The sequence below is a fragment of the Balaenoptera acutorostrata genome, chromosome 1 (assembly GCF_949987535.1).
Source record: "Balaenoptera acutorostrata chromosome 1, mBalAcu1.1, whole genome shotgun sequence".
NCBI lineage: Eukaryota > Metazoa > Chordata > Mammalia > Artiodactyla > Balaenopteridae > Balaenoptera > Balaenoptera acutorostrata.
In genome coordinates this window covers 132,098,488-132,115,257 of record NC_080064.1, presented here as the reverse complement: position 1 = coordinate 132,115,257, position 16,770 = coordinate 132,098,488, and the positions used below count along the sequence as shown (strand labels likewise).

The 16,770-nt window shown below is 36.8% G+C and overlaps 1 protein-coding gene across 16 annotated transcripts in view; it reads right to left on the bottom strand.

The window, feature by feature from the left end:
- The window catches only part of PRRC2C (proline rich coiled-coil 2C), a 102,248-nt gene that overhangs the window by 15,426 nt on the left and 70,052 nt on the right, over positions 1–16,770 (bottom strand). For 13 of the 16 annotated variants that reach the window (XM_007165303.3, XM_007165307.3, XM_007165305.3 and 10 more), the window contains exons 19-25: positions 15,456–16,293; positions 14,952–15,037; positions 9,545–9,733; positions 9,158–9,409; positions 7,865–7,957; positions 4,688–4,789; positions 1,046–1,247 (exon numbers count right to left, since the gene is read on the bottom strand). In XM_007165303.3, the coding sequence (XP_007165365.2) occupies positions 1,046–1,247; positions 4,688–4,789; positions 7,865–7,957; positions 9,158–9,409; positions 9,545–9,733; positions 14,952–15,037; positions 15,456–16,293 (1,762 nt within the window). The remainder of the gene's footprint in view (positions 1–1,045; positions 1,248–4,687; positions 4,790–7,864; positions 7,958–9,157; positions 9,410–9,544; positions 9,734–14,951; positions 15,038–15,455; positions 16,294–16,770) is intronic. The other 3 variants (XM_007165304.3, XM_007165309.3, XM_007165316.3) reach the window with 3 other exon arrangements.

Below are 16,770 nucleotides of genomic sequence, written 5' to 3'. Positions count from 1 at the left end.
AGTTGGAATACTCTCTTTGATGTGAATATCTGGACTTGTCTTAATACATATATCTGATTCCAGATAGTGTCAAAATAACTATAGTACAACCTCAGTCCTTTTGGTGCTTAAAAGTAGCACAGAAAGCCAGAATACTGAAAATCATTACTGCAATCATTAAATGAGAACTAGCCAAAGCAAGTAAATTCTGTGCTGTATATATTTAACATGTATTGGAAAGGAGTTTCCGACTGTTTTGGAAACATTAGAGAGTATTAGGAAAGCTTAAAACGAATTTCTATTTTCAGTAGAAGAAACATGGTTATACATATGGTAAAAGGGTATACCTTCTTAGAGTCAAATATTTCAGAAATATCTCTGGTTCTTTAAGAATGATAAAGCCCCATATGAGATATAGTTCAATGAAAGGATTACACACTAGTGAAACATTTAAGAAAGAAAAACACCTTCTAACTTGGGATGCTGATGGACTCTCCTTTAAAAAAAAAAAAAAAAAAAAAACAACAACCCAAAACTAATGGATATCATTTACTCAAATAACACAGACTGGAAATTCTCTACCCGTAACTCTTCCCCAGAAAATATGTTAAACCAACAGGCTTAGGCCAAGAGCTCCTTCAAATGAGATACAGATCACACAAAACTTAAAAGCTTTGTGATTTTGTGTTATTTCCGAGTTGGTCTAATTAGCTCTATGAGTTAAATAATAAAAATTAAAAGGTGAAATTTATAGAAAAATTTAGAGGAACAAGACAGAAAATCTCCCAATGATTCCTTATCCGTATCTGTATTGGGAGTTGGGGTGGGAAGAAGAGAGGGTCAAGCGAAGTATTTTAGTAAGCCATCATTAAATATTTGCCAAATTAAAATTGGGAGAGGGCAAGAGAGGGGAGGGAGGCAAGAAGTTTATAAACCAGCTGATAATTATCTCACGTGCAATCTTCTGTCTTTTACAAATAATACTTTGGGGGATAGTAAACAGGAAAAGATCATAAGAAACTTTAAATAATTTAAGATATTTAAAGAAAAGGTACAAGACTTCTACCTGATAGTGAAGTTGTGGGAGTGACGGAAGCAACAGGAATCTGAGGCATCGATGCACTTGAGAATGAATTGTAATTAGCAGTGCTTGGTCCACTGGCACTACTGCTGACTCCACTTGCGATTGGAGGTGCTGTGGAAGTTACTGGAGATCCCTTTTCCCTAACATTTGGAGAATTTTCCCATGCCTTACGTGCAGACTCCATCTGCAACCAAATGAACATTTTTTAAAGCCAAAAAAAAAAAAAAAAGAAAGAAAGAAAATCACTATGCTAACAGAACTAATACACATATATAAACAAATATATATACATAAATGTGTTCCAACTGTAACCTTTCAAAAACCACATATATAGATTAGGACCATAAGGCTTTCAAAGCTTTCACTTTCTCCTTTATCTCCATTTCTTTACTCAAGTTGGACGCAGTGGGCTTTAATTATGTCTCTGTAGAGAGCTTGTTAAAGGCTTTGGCAAACAGGTCAGTGAAATATAGTCACAGCTCTTGTATCATCTAAACATGAGTCCCTATTCCTACCAGTGAATAAGGAAATGGAAATACCATGTCCCTTTAGGACTGACTTGAGGCTCTGATTCTAGTAGGAAAGACACTAAAGGCCCTCCATTAAATATCCATTCTCTCCAGTCTTTCTTTTTAAACCAACAGTTCTCAAATGGCAAGCGACAGGTACCTTTTGTTTGGCTGTTTTATGCTCACAGTGTTTTAAAAGGCAGTGTAACCAGACAGGTTTTAGGCTTGGGTACAGTAGAAACACTTCTTGTTTCACCTCCAGACCCCATCAAGCATTTTGGGTTCTGACTGCCACCATTTGTATTTGTGGCTGCTGGTTTTACCTGTAGGCTTAGTTTAATCTATCTAGAGCTGTTCAACAGATAGACAAATGCAAGCCACATATAATTTTAAATTTTCTAGTAGCCACACTTTAAAAAATAAAAATAAAGAGGTAAAACTAATTTTGGTAACATATTTTATTCAACCCAATATATCCACAATAATAATTAAAACCTATAATCAATACAAAAATTGAGATGTTTTAATTAAAAAAATTAACATTTCAGATCCAGCATCTATTTAATTTTAAACTTACAGCACACACCTCAACTTGGATTAGCCACATTCAAGTGCTCAGTAACTACATGTGGCTTGTGGATACTGAACTGGAGAGCACAGATGTAGGTCCTCAACTATCCTGAGGCTCCTTGAACAGGAAAGGAACAGATAGAGAGACTCTGAAGTTTTTAGTTCTACTAGTCAAACTACGGAGCTGAGAGGAAAAAATCTAAGATAACCTATAAAATTCAGCTGCAATGACTTACACCAGGGTACTTTTCACAAATAAGGTTTTAAAATATCACTGTTGGGAAGTTTGTAGGTCTCTGAAGTACCAACTTTAAAAATTTCAACCTGATTTTAATTTTAAGTATTTGAGAAATATCACATATCTCCCTACTTTCCTGTTAAAACACACACTATATATAATATAACCTTTTCTTGATAGCTAATATCATTACTACAAACTCAAAACACAGGACACTTTTAGGTTTGCTTGACTCTTTCCTTTTCCTCACAATCACCTTGCTGGTTTCAAATGTATTTTATTTTAAAACAAAAGTCTTAGAGGGTAAGAAACAAAAACAAAAAACCCCCATACCACCACTTAGCAAGTTAGACAAAATGCGATTTGCTTGTACTATCTGAGATTTTATAGCTTAGAGGAATGTTATAGACTACAATGCCTTTTACAACCAGTTTTGTTGTATGGGAAATACATAAATTATAGGTTATCAATCTTACATAATACTTAAGCCACATACATTGGTTTCATTTCTTAAGCAGCAAGAAAATTTAGATTCTAATTTTGGAAATTCAAGGAAACTAAAAAGTATAATTACTTAACTATATTCATTTTTCCTTTTGGCAAGTATACTGTTGACAATACCCATATAATAGAAATTTCCATACTTTATAAATTACTCAAATAAAGAAAGGTGTCCAAAAAAAAGTAAAAATAGATAATTGACAAGGACCTACTGTATAGCACAGGGAACTCTACTCAACATTCTGTAATAACCTATATGGGAAAAGAATCTGAAAAAGAATGGATATATGTATAGGTATAACTGAATCACTTTGCTCTACACCCAAAACTAACAAAACATTGTAAATCAACTATACTCCAATATAAAATAAAAATTAAATTAAAAAAAAGTAAAAATAAACCAGAAAAAGTCTTAAGCTAATACAATTTAATTTAAATTTACTTTAATCCAAATGTATATTATTTCTTTTTGGGGTGTTAAAAACATTAAGTGAAAGGCAATGTGGAAGGGCTTTCTGAAGAATCAACAACTGGCCTGAAGAATAATTAATGATGATATTGTATTTGCTTATGCGAAATGAGACTACTGCCTTAAGCAGAATAACGGTAAAAACCAAATGTAAGATATAGTATGAAACACAGGTTCAGACAGTCATTCAGGTGGAAAAACAACAAAAAAGGCTGAGTAGGAACTGGCAGTAAACAGTAATAACTGGGTAAAGATGGAGATGACACAAAGCAGAAGCGGTTGTCTTGTAAAATTTTATAGTCTCAAACTTGTATTTAAGCAGCTTCTTAAAAAGAAGTTCGGGGTATTAAAAAAAAAGTTGGGGGGCGGCAAGGGGACAAGTGGTCAGGAGGCTGGAGAATCAAATAGAAAGAGTCTAGAAATAAACACTGGTCACATTTTAAAAAAAACTTAGTTACTCCCTCTCCTGAAGATCATCAAAAAGATTCACTGGCAACCAGTGTAGCATTAGAAAGCCCTGCTACAGTAGAGGATAAATACTTGCCCAGGTTATAAAACTAAACAAACAGCACCAAAGAGATATATAAAGGCAGTTAAAAAAAAAAAAAATCCTCACTTAATTCCACATCTGTACTTTTTAACCACTGACTACTCTTGAGGTGAACAACTGATTTAAAATACTCTCAAATAACTCAATTGTAAAAAAAGTATTAGTAACATAGCTCAAAATTATAAGCATAATAGGAGATTAAAAAAAAAAAAAAAGCCTAAACTTCTTGACATCAAAAAGCATGTGTTGTATAAAATCTCTTTTGGACCGTTACTCAAAAATTATCCAACAAAAATCAAATCAAAATCACTTGTATTAATCAATTACATCTTCATAAAATATTCTTAATTACTACATTGTATTCATTCAATTCACACATGACTTAGAGGAAAGATAGAAAATTAGCATTCTTACCATTACCAGTACTTAGGATAAAAAAACATGCAACACCAAGTTAGTTGTTTTCTACACAACTAATGTATCCAATAATTATTAAGATCTCTCAGAGGAACTCAGTACAAACATGAAATATAAAATGCTCTCCTGTACTTTTAAGACAAAATTCACAAGCGTAATACGCCTCACTTTAAATATGAGGATATCAAGTCACTGCTATGTGGTATTAGAAACTAATAAAATTTTAAGGTATAATTTGACATCACTCCGTTTCTTCAGCTTAGTGTTGCTGCTTTTCACACAAAACTAGTAAAAATACCAAGAGTATTGTTAACTTATGTCCCCTTGCATGCAATAATCAAGGACCTTTAGAGATGGATGTCGTACATACCTTGAAGGTGAGGCTGAAAGTAGTGGGAGGAACTGAAGTTAGGCTGGAGCTCTGTTGTATAGTCTCCCTCTTAGGGAGGGGGAGGGTGTTGGGCAGGGGCACCTGAAAAGGTAAGGCAACACATATTACAATCTAACTAAGTCCGCTACAAAAGCCCCATTAAAGATAATGCTAATGTATTCTAAGGTTATTTTCATCAGAACCAAGAGGAATATTTGACTGCTTAGTTACACTGCATTTATAGTAACTGATAATTCTGGACATCTTAGATAAAACTTCTGAGAAGAAATACTATCTGCTTATTTATGCATAAATTGACAGAAAAAGAATCTGTCACAAATATAAGGTAAAAACTCAAAGGTCATGCTTCCTATATTTTAATGTATATACAAAACACCTGGGGGTGTTGTTAAATGCAGATTCTGATTCACTTGGCCTGGGGAAGCCCTGAAATTCTGCCTTTCAAACAAGCTCCCAGGTGATGCTGACGCTGCTGGTCCCTGGACCACACGCTGTATAGCAAAGCTCTAAGTAACATAATTTCCACCATTTACAGGACCCACAGGTTCTATGAGACGCATTTAACATGGTAGGGTAAGTATAAGAAATTATTCTCTTTACAGCAATCTAATCAACTTATAAATAGATTCAAGAACAAAAGTAATGTTGGGAGGAAAATATATAGTATCACCCCCACCTCGTTACGCTAACCAAACTGCTTTGCTATAGTAAGACATGATTATGGCAAGTACTGTTAGAAACCTGAAGATACTAGAAATTCACTACTCGTATCTCTTTTTTTCCTCTAAGTCTCTGGATCTTGAGATTTTATTATGTACTACTATATGACTGATTTGTACTACTACATGATGGTTCAGTCAGTTGTTTAAACACAATGACTGAGATGTTGGGGGTGGGTTTAAGATAATCACTTTGTGGTACTATGGACCATCTAATGGAGATTATTTTATAAATCTCTAAAATAGCTGTGCTATAATAATCAAAAACACCACCTGCATTTAAATCTTCAAGACATTCAAGATTCAAAACAATTGTAATATTAGGTACTACAACCAATAAATATCAGCTAAGATCCTTAAAAAGTGTGTTAAGCCTCAATAAGGGAAATAAGGCTTTTTTTCAGTTTAATTTTAATTTTTAATTTTTTGGCCACACCAGACGGCTTGTGGGATCCTAGTTCCCCGACCAGGGATCAAACCCGTGCTCCCTGCAGTGGAAGTGCAGAGTCCCAACCACTGGACCACCAGGGAATTCCCCAGTTTAATTTTTAAAAAGACAAAAGTTCTATGCATAAAATGGAGCCCCCAGACTAATGAATGAGAAAGGGACATTTCAAAAGGTCCTAAAATTTTTTCCCATGTAGGACATTTGTTTTTAACACTATGTTAAGCTCAGAGTCACCACCACACTCCGCACAAATAAGCAACACTGTGAAATCATTCCAAACTGATGACCTTTTATAATGCTCCCTGACCCAAACTGATCTTGTTTTCGAACATACTCTGGATACACTGCTAAAAATCAAGTATAGACTATTTACTTAAACACAAGACTGGGCGTCTTCCCTTCAGTAGTCCTCTGTGTACAAGTCACTATGTTAATCAGCCTTGCAGATTAGACAGAAACCATTAAAATGCTCATATGGATATTTTCAATGAGTTTTAAGAATAATGATCTTCCCTTCCATATTCATATTTTATAAATTATATTTTTAGAAAAGAGTAGTTTGGCAGAAAGCATCATATACTTTCTGGAAAAGGTAACATACTCTACATTTTTCTAAAGTGAGAAAAGACAGCATGATTCAAGTATAATTAAACCTTATTGAAATGTTACTAATTCAATATTTGAGAATCCATGTAGTGACATCAGGAAGTAAACTGAAAGTCTTTCTGCCCTTCCCAAGTTTTCTATTACTTCCTATGAGAAGTTAAATAAACCTTTCTCCAAAAGGTCAGGGGAAGAGGATTTGGCATATGAAGTGAAGCTTTATAACATAAGTTGGACAAATTACATTAATCAGCTCCAAAAGTGTTCTCTTATCACAGAGAAAATGTGTGTCTTCCTCCTTTCTCTCCTTTTTCCTTCAGCTGGACTACAAAAGTTGGATTAAATGATCCCTAATGCATCTCACCTAAAAGTCTATATACCTGATGCTAGAGAGAAAAACAGAAAACATGGGAAAGACACTGTAATAAAAGATAATTGAGATTTTTATTCTAAAATGATAGAGTTAAAGCTTTTTAAGAGATCTTTAAATATATCTGTAAAGGTTATTTTTTTAAAAGAAGCCTTTAATATAGAAGGCTATATTTAAAAAAGAGACCAGATGACCGAATTTCCACCATACCTGCTCTCCAAAACAAGAGCCATACATGTAACTTCTAAAATGCTCTTCTTCTTCCATGGGAGGTTACCTAACTTTTTTTTGGCTCACAATTTTTCACCTGTCAGTTAGTGAACTAGGCAAAATACTGGACTGTACTGATTTTTAACAGAGTCTTCAATTATAACACGGTAGCTATGGGATGCTAGAGCCAAATTTACATAACTTACTGTCATCTTTTAACACATTTTTGAACGGAGATGTATTACGGCCACAGGCGTTAGTTTCTGCAAAAATCCCCTGGTCAATAATGTGTTAATAGAGCTTTTAAGGCTTTATGAAGATATACATTATAGCTCAATCTTCACAAGAGGAATGAAGTTGTTAAGGTCCAGTATAATTTTTTAAATTCAAAAAGAAACACATAAATCTTTGGTAATAATCTAATTGTCTTTTTAAGTGAATGACCTTTCACTGCATTATAAAAAGGTGTCATTTAAGAACAAAATTACCAACCAAATAAATGCTGAATCTGTAGAATGTGAAAGCTAAGAACAAAAATTCTTACCAAACCAGGTTAATAGGATTAGTACTTATGAAACCAAGCCTAAGCATCACAAGCCTGGATATTAAACATAAAGCTGATGACTTTCAGGGGAAAAACAACTCAGCTTTGACTATTTCCCCTAATTATATTACAGTGCTCCTAAATACAAACTTACTATCAACTCTTTCCCTGAGAAGAGTTAAATACTGGTCATAAAGTGTGTATTAGATAACAATAGCCAGGTTCCTATCCAAACTTGCCACATCTCAGGTTGATTACTTACATTATTAACCAAAGTATCCTCCATCTTTGCATTATTAGTAGCCACAGTGTTAGGCAGAGAGGAAGAAGGTGTAGTATAGTCTGTTACAGACTCCTGTGGAGTGGTAATAGAAAAAAATACGTTTTAAACTGAATTAAAGAGTCACTTTCTAATAACAGCCTAACAGTTGTAAAGTTGTTTTGGAAGAAAGCAGGAGAGGAGAGCAGACCTTAAGATTCAAATCTTAAGGACCGACAGTGGGATAAAACAAACATGGACCTACCACATTTCAACCACTGCTGGGGTCCTATACGTTTAAAAAATATACTGCATAGTACTAGGAGGTTGTCAACAGTGTCAAGTATTTATTTCTTTGGATTTCTAAAAGAACTCTGTGTGGTTCTTATACTCAATCTATAGCCTACTTTCAACTACTGATTTTCTATTTTCTTCAAAATAAAACATGGATAAATGAATGTCAAGATCTTAGTTGTCACAATTAATTAGGTTTTAGGATAAACTCCTTGTTTATCATCATGAATCTCTTCTTTAAACATGGCAGAGTTAGATCACACAAGCTTTTCACTTCCATGCATTGAGTTGTATGGCAATTAAAAAGAGAAAAATATTCAAGTAATATGAAAGATTCCATCTACCTTTCTTCTCCATGAATGCATGTTCTGGAGTGAACACCAAATGGCAGATATAAATTTGCTACTCCCACAAGTGTCAGTCCCCATAAAGTCACTCAGTGTATCTTGCCTTAATGAGTATTTCTAAAGATATGCATCTTTCATTCAATGTAGTCCCTAAATGCAAGTCAACCATTCCTCTGGTGCTCAACCAATGAAACATGATCTGTTCCAACCCTGAAAGAAAACTGGCTATACTGGAGTTACTAAAAGTTTATCTTTTAGTTTATCTTTCCTGATTTCAGAATCTCACTAGTGTGCAAGATAAGGAGGGGTCCACTGTAACTCCATTAACAAAATAAAAAGTAATATAGAGCAATTCTTTTGAAGTCTATAAACACGCTGAAAAGCATTCTAATCTTGGGTAAATATTTTTTCACTTTAAACTACTCAATAGTCCAGAATTAAGTTGCCATAGAAAGATAATTTACTGTAAGGAATTTCTTTAGATCACATATGCACACCATGAAATAAAATCTTCTCTGTAAGAAATAACAACCCTTATAAGCTACAGAATTATATGCCTCAAGAAAAAAAAAAAAAGTATTTTGTTGCTGTTTTCCCCATTCATTTTAGACGTGGTTTGCATCAACTGAACTGGTAATCATTGCACGTTGCTTACCTTCACGTTAGTGCCATATTCTGGGGATGATACTGAGATCATTGTTCCTATTTCAGTAGACATTTCTGAAACTGCTTTGGTTTCCTTTGCTGCCACAGGATCTGTACTTCTGACTGTAGCAGGGCTTGATTTCTCCTGTCCTTCCGGCTCCACCTGTTGGGCATCTTTTACTTTTCTATTTTTTAATGAACGTTCCTTTCCAATAGGACCAGGTTTATGTTCTTTGTTTTCTACTGGACTCAAATCTGGAAGCTAAATTCAATGTTTATGACAAAAACACATCATGATCAAAGACACTCATTGAAAACTAATCCAATTTTGAAACTTATTTATTCTCCTTAAATGTTAGTGGCTTTCATACAATTATATCTGGAACATGAACTATACCTTCTGGGCTTTGATAGGGCCTGCCCGTGGCTGCTTCTGCCGTTGTTCTTTAGGTTCAGATATTTTGTCAGTAGTTTTTTCCGAAAGCACAGGAACAATTTCATTTTCACCCCCATTTGAAGCTGGAGCACCAAACTGAATTGTGTCAATTCCAATTTCAACTCCACTTTCTTGACTATTCTTTGTTCCCTAGTAAGAGAACATTTAAAAACTTGCTTCAGATGTGAGAGAGTGGCATGGACATATACACACTACCAAATGTAAAACAGATAGCTAGTAGTGGGAAGCAGCCACATAGCACAGGGAGATCAGCTCGGTGCTTTGTGACCATCTAGAGGGGTGGGATAGGGCGGGTGGGAGGGAGACACAAGAGATATGGGGATATATGTTTATGTATAGCTGATTCACTTTGTTATACAGCAGAAACTAACACACCATTGTAAAGCAACTATACTCCAATAAAGATATTAAAAAAAAAACCCTCTGGTTCTATAATGATAAAAACTTAAAAAACAAAAAACTTGCTTCAAAGCAGAGTTCAAATTTGACTGAATGATTTATGTAATAGCACATATTTTAAAAGTACAATAGAAGGTTTGAAGCAATCTACATCCAACTGAGATTAACTGACCTTGGTTTATGTTTTAGGAGAACATTCCCTTAACCCTACTGATCTGTATTAGCAAACAACTGATAAATTAAAAACTAGGACAAGACTTAAGTTTTAAAGTCCTGGCTTTAAGTGCCCTGGGTTGAAGGGCAAATCAGAGCCTCAAGTTAAAACAAATGTAAAACATCATTTAAAACAAATGTAAAACAAATACAGAAAGGCACCACCAGCAACAGATAAACGAATGAATTAACGGGGGAGCAGAAAAAAGATAGGAATTCCAGTGTCACCCACTTCTGCTTTGAAAATAAAATGAATTAATATACATGAAAGTACTTTGATTGGTAATGGCGTGCACACACATCAGAAATTCATTCATCAATTAAACTGCTAATTTACGTAATACCTTCTTTGTGCTAGGCGCTGATCCAGGCAGACACTACCAATCTAACTTGCATTATAATGGATGAAGAAAATAAACAACTAAAAAGTTAGACAAGGGATATGCAAAAATTAAAATATGGTTAAACCACTTAGAAAAAGGCCCTAGGAGGTCATACTGAAACTGAATCTAAACTATAGGATTAGTGGAAGGTGTTTCTGGCAGAGCAAACATCTAGTGTAAAGGTCAGGAATTTAAAAAAAACCAAAAAGCTAGTGAGGCTGGAACACAGCAGGTATTAGGAACAGTGGCAGAAGATGGACAAGCAGAAGGTTAGATGACATGGGGTTTTGTAAGCCTGAGGGTGTTTATAACAATGTCCCCCAGTGGACATTCAAAACCACAGACAGTACTCAACAGTACACATACTGTGTTTTTTTTCCTATACATACATACTGATGATAAAGTTTAATTTACAAATTAGGCACAGTAAGAGAACATCCAAATTGCCAGCCACACTATTTTTGCACTTTGGGGCCACTATTAAGTTACATAAGGGTTACCCGAACACAAGCACAGCAAAACGACCAACTTGATAACCAAGATGGCTACTAAATGACTAATGGGTGGGTGGGAACACTGGATTTCATGACACTATTATTCAGAAAGGTGTGCACAATTTAAAACTTACGAACTATTTATTTCTGGAATTTTCCATTTAATATTTTCAGGCTGTGGCTGACTGCAGGTAACTGAAACCACGAAAACTGTACTTAACCTTTTCATGGAAGAACAAACAAAAAGACAAAACTAGGGACAAAGTTAAACTTCAGGCCTTGGTCTTATAATCAAATCACTATTTCATATCATTTTTGCTACCCCTGAATTAAGTGTGTCAATTACTGTGTAAGGTTATTGTTATATTTATCAGTATGACAATGTCATCAGTAGGAATAAGGCATGTCATTCAGATCTATTTTTAATATCTGAACATTCACTTTCAACTACAGACAAACAGTACTGATATAACTTAGAATAAACATCTCTGTTTCAGTCAATGTTGAAATTTTCTAGTCAGTTCAATATAAATGTACAATTAATTTTAGAAGAGAGAATGGTGCAGTATTTAATAACTGAAAGCTATTGATTTTATGTATAAAACAATAAAGAACTTATAAATAGTTAAATGAATAGGCAAATAGTTAATGGGACTTAGAGAACGTCAGACAATATTAGGAAGAATATTATATTCTTTGAAAAAAAAATGTCTATAAAATATACATAAGACAAGGAGAGATGATAAAATCATTCTATCCAGAAAATATAAAGAACATAAAGAGGATGAAGAAAAATATGCATGAGAAAAATGAGATACCAACAAAATATCTTGCTGCTCCAAGAGGCTGAAGAAGAATGTAAGCATCCTTTTAGTATTATCAACTTGTAGTAGAATGTCTACGACAAAAATCTTGCAGCTGAGAGATTATGGTCCCTGTACTTTAACATCAATTTAAAAACCTGGACCAAACATTTTAATAAAATTATTAAACCAGTACACTCATCCAAAACAAAGAAAAGAAACTTTCTACTCCATCCTTCTCATTAGTAATGAAAAATCAACTTTCTGTACAAGAAATGCTCTAATTAATCATAATGTCAAAACAAACAGGCAGAGGAAAAATGATTAAACTGAGCATCTCAGATACAGAATCCAGTGACTCTTAATTCTATTTTTACAAAGAGTTCTCTGTAGAACTTAAAAAAATCAAAACAGATGATGAGGCCTACTCCAGACCTAAGTCAGAAGCTGAACTGGGGGTAGGGAACAGCAGGAAGACTTCCCTGAAAAGAAAAAAGAAGGAAAAAAAAAAATCTCTTAACTGTATCTTCCTTGACATTTCTCTGCTCCCCTTTTACGGCAAAACTATTCTAGGTTCTCTACACAGTTGGCCTTCTCTCAGCATCCATGGGCTCCACCACCCTTGGATTAAAAAAAACAAAAAAACACCCGAGAAAGTTCCAAAAAGTGAAACTTGAATTTGCTGCACACCGGCAACTATTTACATAGCATTTACATTGTATTAGGTATTAGAAGTAATCTAGAGGGCTTCCCTGGTGGCGCAGTGGTTGAGAATCTGCCTGCTAATGCAGGGGACACGGGTTCGAGCCCTGGTCTGGGAAGATCCCACATGCCACGGAGCAGCTGGGCCCATGAGCCACAACTACTGAGCCTGCGCGTCTGGAGCCTGTGCCCCGCAACGGGAGGGGCCGCGACAGTGAAAGGCCCGCGCATCGCGATGAAGAGCGGTCCCCGCACCGCGATGAAGAGTGGCCCCCACTTGCCGTAACCAGAGAAAGCCCTCGCACGAACCGAAGACCCAACACAGCCAAAATAAATAAATAAATAAATAAATAAAGTAGCTATAAAAAAAAAAAAAAAGAAGTAATCTAGAGATAAATATATGCAAATACCGTGCCATTTTATACAAGAGACTTGAGCATCCTTGGACTCTGGTATCCATGGGGGATCTTAGAACCAATCCCACTGCGATACTGAGGGACGACTGCACTCATCTTTTCTCCCATTTTCTCTTAAATTCACACTAACTAGGCTTTTGCACCGAGTGCTCTACCAACATTGTTTTTGTCAAAGTCACCAATGACCTCCACATTGTTAATGCCAACTGTCAATTCGCAGGGTCTGTCTTACTTGACCTTCCAGCAGCATTTGACACACTTGATTTATCCCTCTTTAAACTCATCTTTCACTTGGATTCCAGGACACTTTTCTCATCACTTAGCTTCTCCATCTCCCACAACTCCCTGAGTTAGGACTCGGTTTTTGATTCTCTTCTCTTTTTCTAACTACTTTTATAACTCATTCTCCCTTCGTGACCTCAACCAACCTCATCACTTAGGCACCATCTAATGACTTACAGATTTATGTAGTCAAACTAGACTATCTTCTCTGAACTACAAATTCTTATATTCAACTACCTACTTGACATTTCCACTTAGATGTGTAATAAACATCTTAAATCTAACAAGTTCAAAACTGAATTCCCTGATCTTCCCTGATGATGATTCATTTTACAGCTTCCCAATCTCAACTGATGGGAACTCTATCCCTTTTGCTGCTCAAGTCAAAAGCTTTGGAGATAACTGACTCCTTTTTCTCACATATCACATTTAATTCATCAGTAAATTTATGAGCTCTATCTTCAAATACCCAGAAACCAACCATTTCTCATCACTTTCAATGTCACTTTCCTGGTTTAAGCTATCATCATGTGATTATTGCAACGGCATCTTACCATCTATTCTTCGCTCCCACAGACTGTTCTTAACAGACTACTTAGAATAGTCTTTTAAAAAGTCAGATCCTGTCACTCTTTTTCTCAAAACTGTCTACTGTCTTCCTACCATGCCTGAAGTCCCTACCAGATCCTCCACCTATTATCTTTCCAACCTCATCTGTTCTCTTTTCATCCCTTACTTCAATCCAGCCATATGTACCTCTTCAAACACACCAGGCATGCTCCTATGTTAGGGTTTTGTATTTACTATTCTCTGAACCAGGAATTCACTTTTCCTTAGACAACTGAATAGCATGCTCTCTTACCTCCTTCAAGTCTTTAATTCAAATGTCACCTAAGTAGCCTTTTCTGGCCACCCTATTTTAAGCTGTCTCCACACCCCTTGGGAAATTCCTTATACACCTTCCTTGCTTTTGCTTTTCTCCTCAGCACTGATCACCATTTAACATTCTATGTGTTATTTATTGTTGGTTCTCCCCAACTACAATGGAAGCCCCATGAGCGCGGGGCTTTTATTCTGTTTTCACAGCACCACCCACTTTTTCTAAGGCCACAGGTTAGGACAGTGCCTGATACATCACAAGTGCTCAATAAATGTTTGTTCAATGAATGAAGAATTGCTGGCCTAAATAGCCAATTACCAATACTGTGTGTTTGAGAAATTATGTTAGAACAACCTCCCGGAAACTCTGCTTCTAAGTAACTATACTGCATATCATTAAACATGCATATTATGCATGTTTATTCAAACATGCATATCATTAAAAACACAAAACAGTCCAGAAAATAGTAATTGCACTTACACTCTCTGTGTCACAAAGCTAGAAGTTTTAAAATGTTAACCTTAATATGTCTAAAGGTGAGAAGCAGCTTATAACTGTTGAGATTCAGTAGCATTAACATCACTTGGGAACTTATTAGAAATGTACTCAGGCCTTAGCCCAGACCTAATGAATCAGAAACTCTGGGCATGGGTCCCAGCAATCTACTTTAATAAGCTCTCCAGGTGATTCTGATGCATGCCAAAGTTTGAGAAACTGTTTTAAGGAAACTCTGCCACACTAACCCCACAAAAGCCATTATTAAGTCTGTTCCTACCTCTGATGAAGTAGCTGATCCAAATGATGTTAGGGGCTTATTCCATGCACTGACTGAAGGTGGCTGTGGTGGACTAATGGGACCTACTGAGAAGGAGAAGCCACAGGAAATATGACCATTAAAATTTAGAGGCTAATAATCTTTAACCCATTTAACCCTTTCTTTTAATGGTAGCTAGATAATAAAACAATGACTTTTCACATGGTATATAATACTTAAAGAGATTCTTGCATACCAAAATAAATATAATCTCCTCCAAAACATTGTACTATTGTTTTATCAACACAAAGTTGTGTCCATAAAATATGGCTGTTAAAAATATAACACACTTGTCTTAGAAACAAAGGTTTTAAGAAAGGAAGCTAAGAAAAGATTACTGTTACTGCTTCCTACTGAGAAAAAAGAAATGGCTAGGAAAAAACATACTGAGTATATAAATAAAATTGAAAACAAACCCCCAATTCCCATGCCATTTCCACCCCTCACTTCTTGTTGCACACTTACATTTCTTAGAGATGTCATTCAACACAGCTGGTGGGGCCACCTTGTTATCCCATAATTCAGTTGTAAGAGTGCCATGTGACTGTGGGGTCTGGATGGGCTTTCCTGTGGCTACGTAATCTGTGCCATTAGGTGTCTGAGCTGAAGGTAGTCTAATTGAAGGAGGGGGCTGTTTTGAAGACTGTGTTGTAGTCTGTAGTGGACTCTGGACTGGTTTGTGAGTCTGTCCCTGAGTCTGGGCTGGGGCAGTGGGGGCTGGGACTGAGACTTGGACTAGGGCAGGGGTTGGGGCTGGAGCTGGGGCTGGGGCTGGGGTTGGGATTGAGGCAGGGACAGTCGGGGCTGAGGTGGGGGCAGCTGGGGCTGAGGCGGCTGGAGGTGGAGCTGAAGCTGGTGACAGAGCTGAAGCAAGGATGGGAATTGAGGCTGAGGCAAGGATGGGGACAGAGGCTGGGGTGGAAGCGGAGGCAAGGATTGGGGTTGGAGCTGGAGCTGGAGAAGAGGCTGTGGCTGTAGTTGAGGTGGAGGCTGGAACTGGAGCTGAGGCTGAGGCTAAGGTTGGGAGTGGAGCTGAGGTGGAGGTAAAGACTGGGACTGCAGCTGGGGCTGGAACTGGAGCCGAGGGCGATGCTAGAACTGGAGCTGGGGTTGAGGCTGGAACTGGAGCTGAGGTTGTGGCTGGACCTGGAGCTGAGGTTGAACCTGGACCTGGAGCTGAGGCTAGAGCTAAGGCTGGAAGCTGTGCTTGCTGGGTTCCCGTAGCCTGTTTTTTGGCAAATCTTGGTGGGAGCTTAGAAGTCTGACTTCTTCCTTTTTCATTTGCATTCTTTTTATTCCAGACCTTAAAAAATTTGCAGGAATCATGTGTGTCAGTAACACAGCTGAAAGTAATAGTTCACACAGACATTCCAACAAAGCTATCTACTGCTAATTTAGCTCCTTTACTTTACAAAATAGCTACTTGATAGAATAAAAACATCCAGGTTGCCAATGAGATTTTAAATTACAAGATGCTATAGGGGAGGGCTTCCCTGGTGGCGCAGTGGTTGAGAATCTGCCTGCCAATGCAGGGGACACGGGTTCGAGCCCTGGTCTGGGAAGATCCCACATGCCACAGAGCAACTAAGCCCGTGAGCCACAACTACTGAGCCTGCGCATCTGGAGCCTGTGCTCCGCAACAAGAGAGGCCGCGATAGTGAGAGGCCCACGCAACGTGATGAAGAGTGGCCCCCGCTTGCCGCAACTAGAGAAAGCCCTCGCACAGAAACGAAAACCCAACACACAGCCATAAATAAATAAATAAATTAAAAAAAAAAAG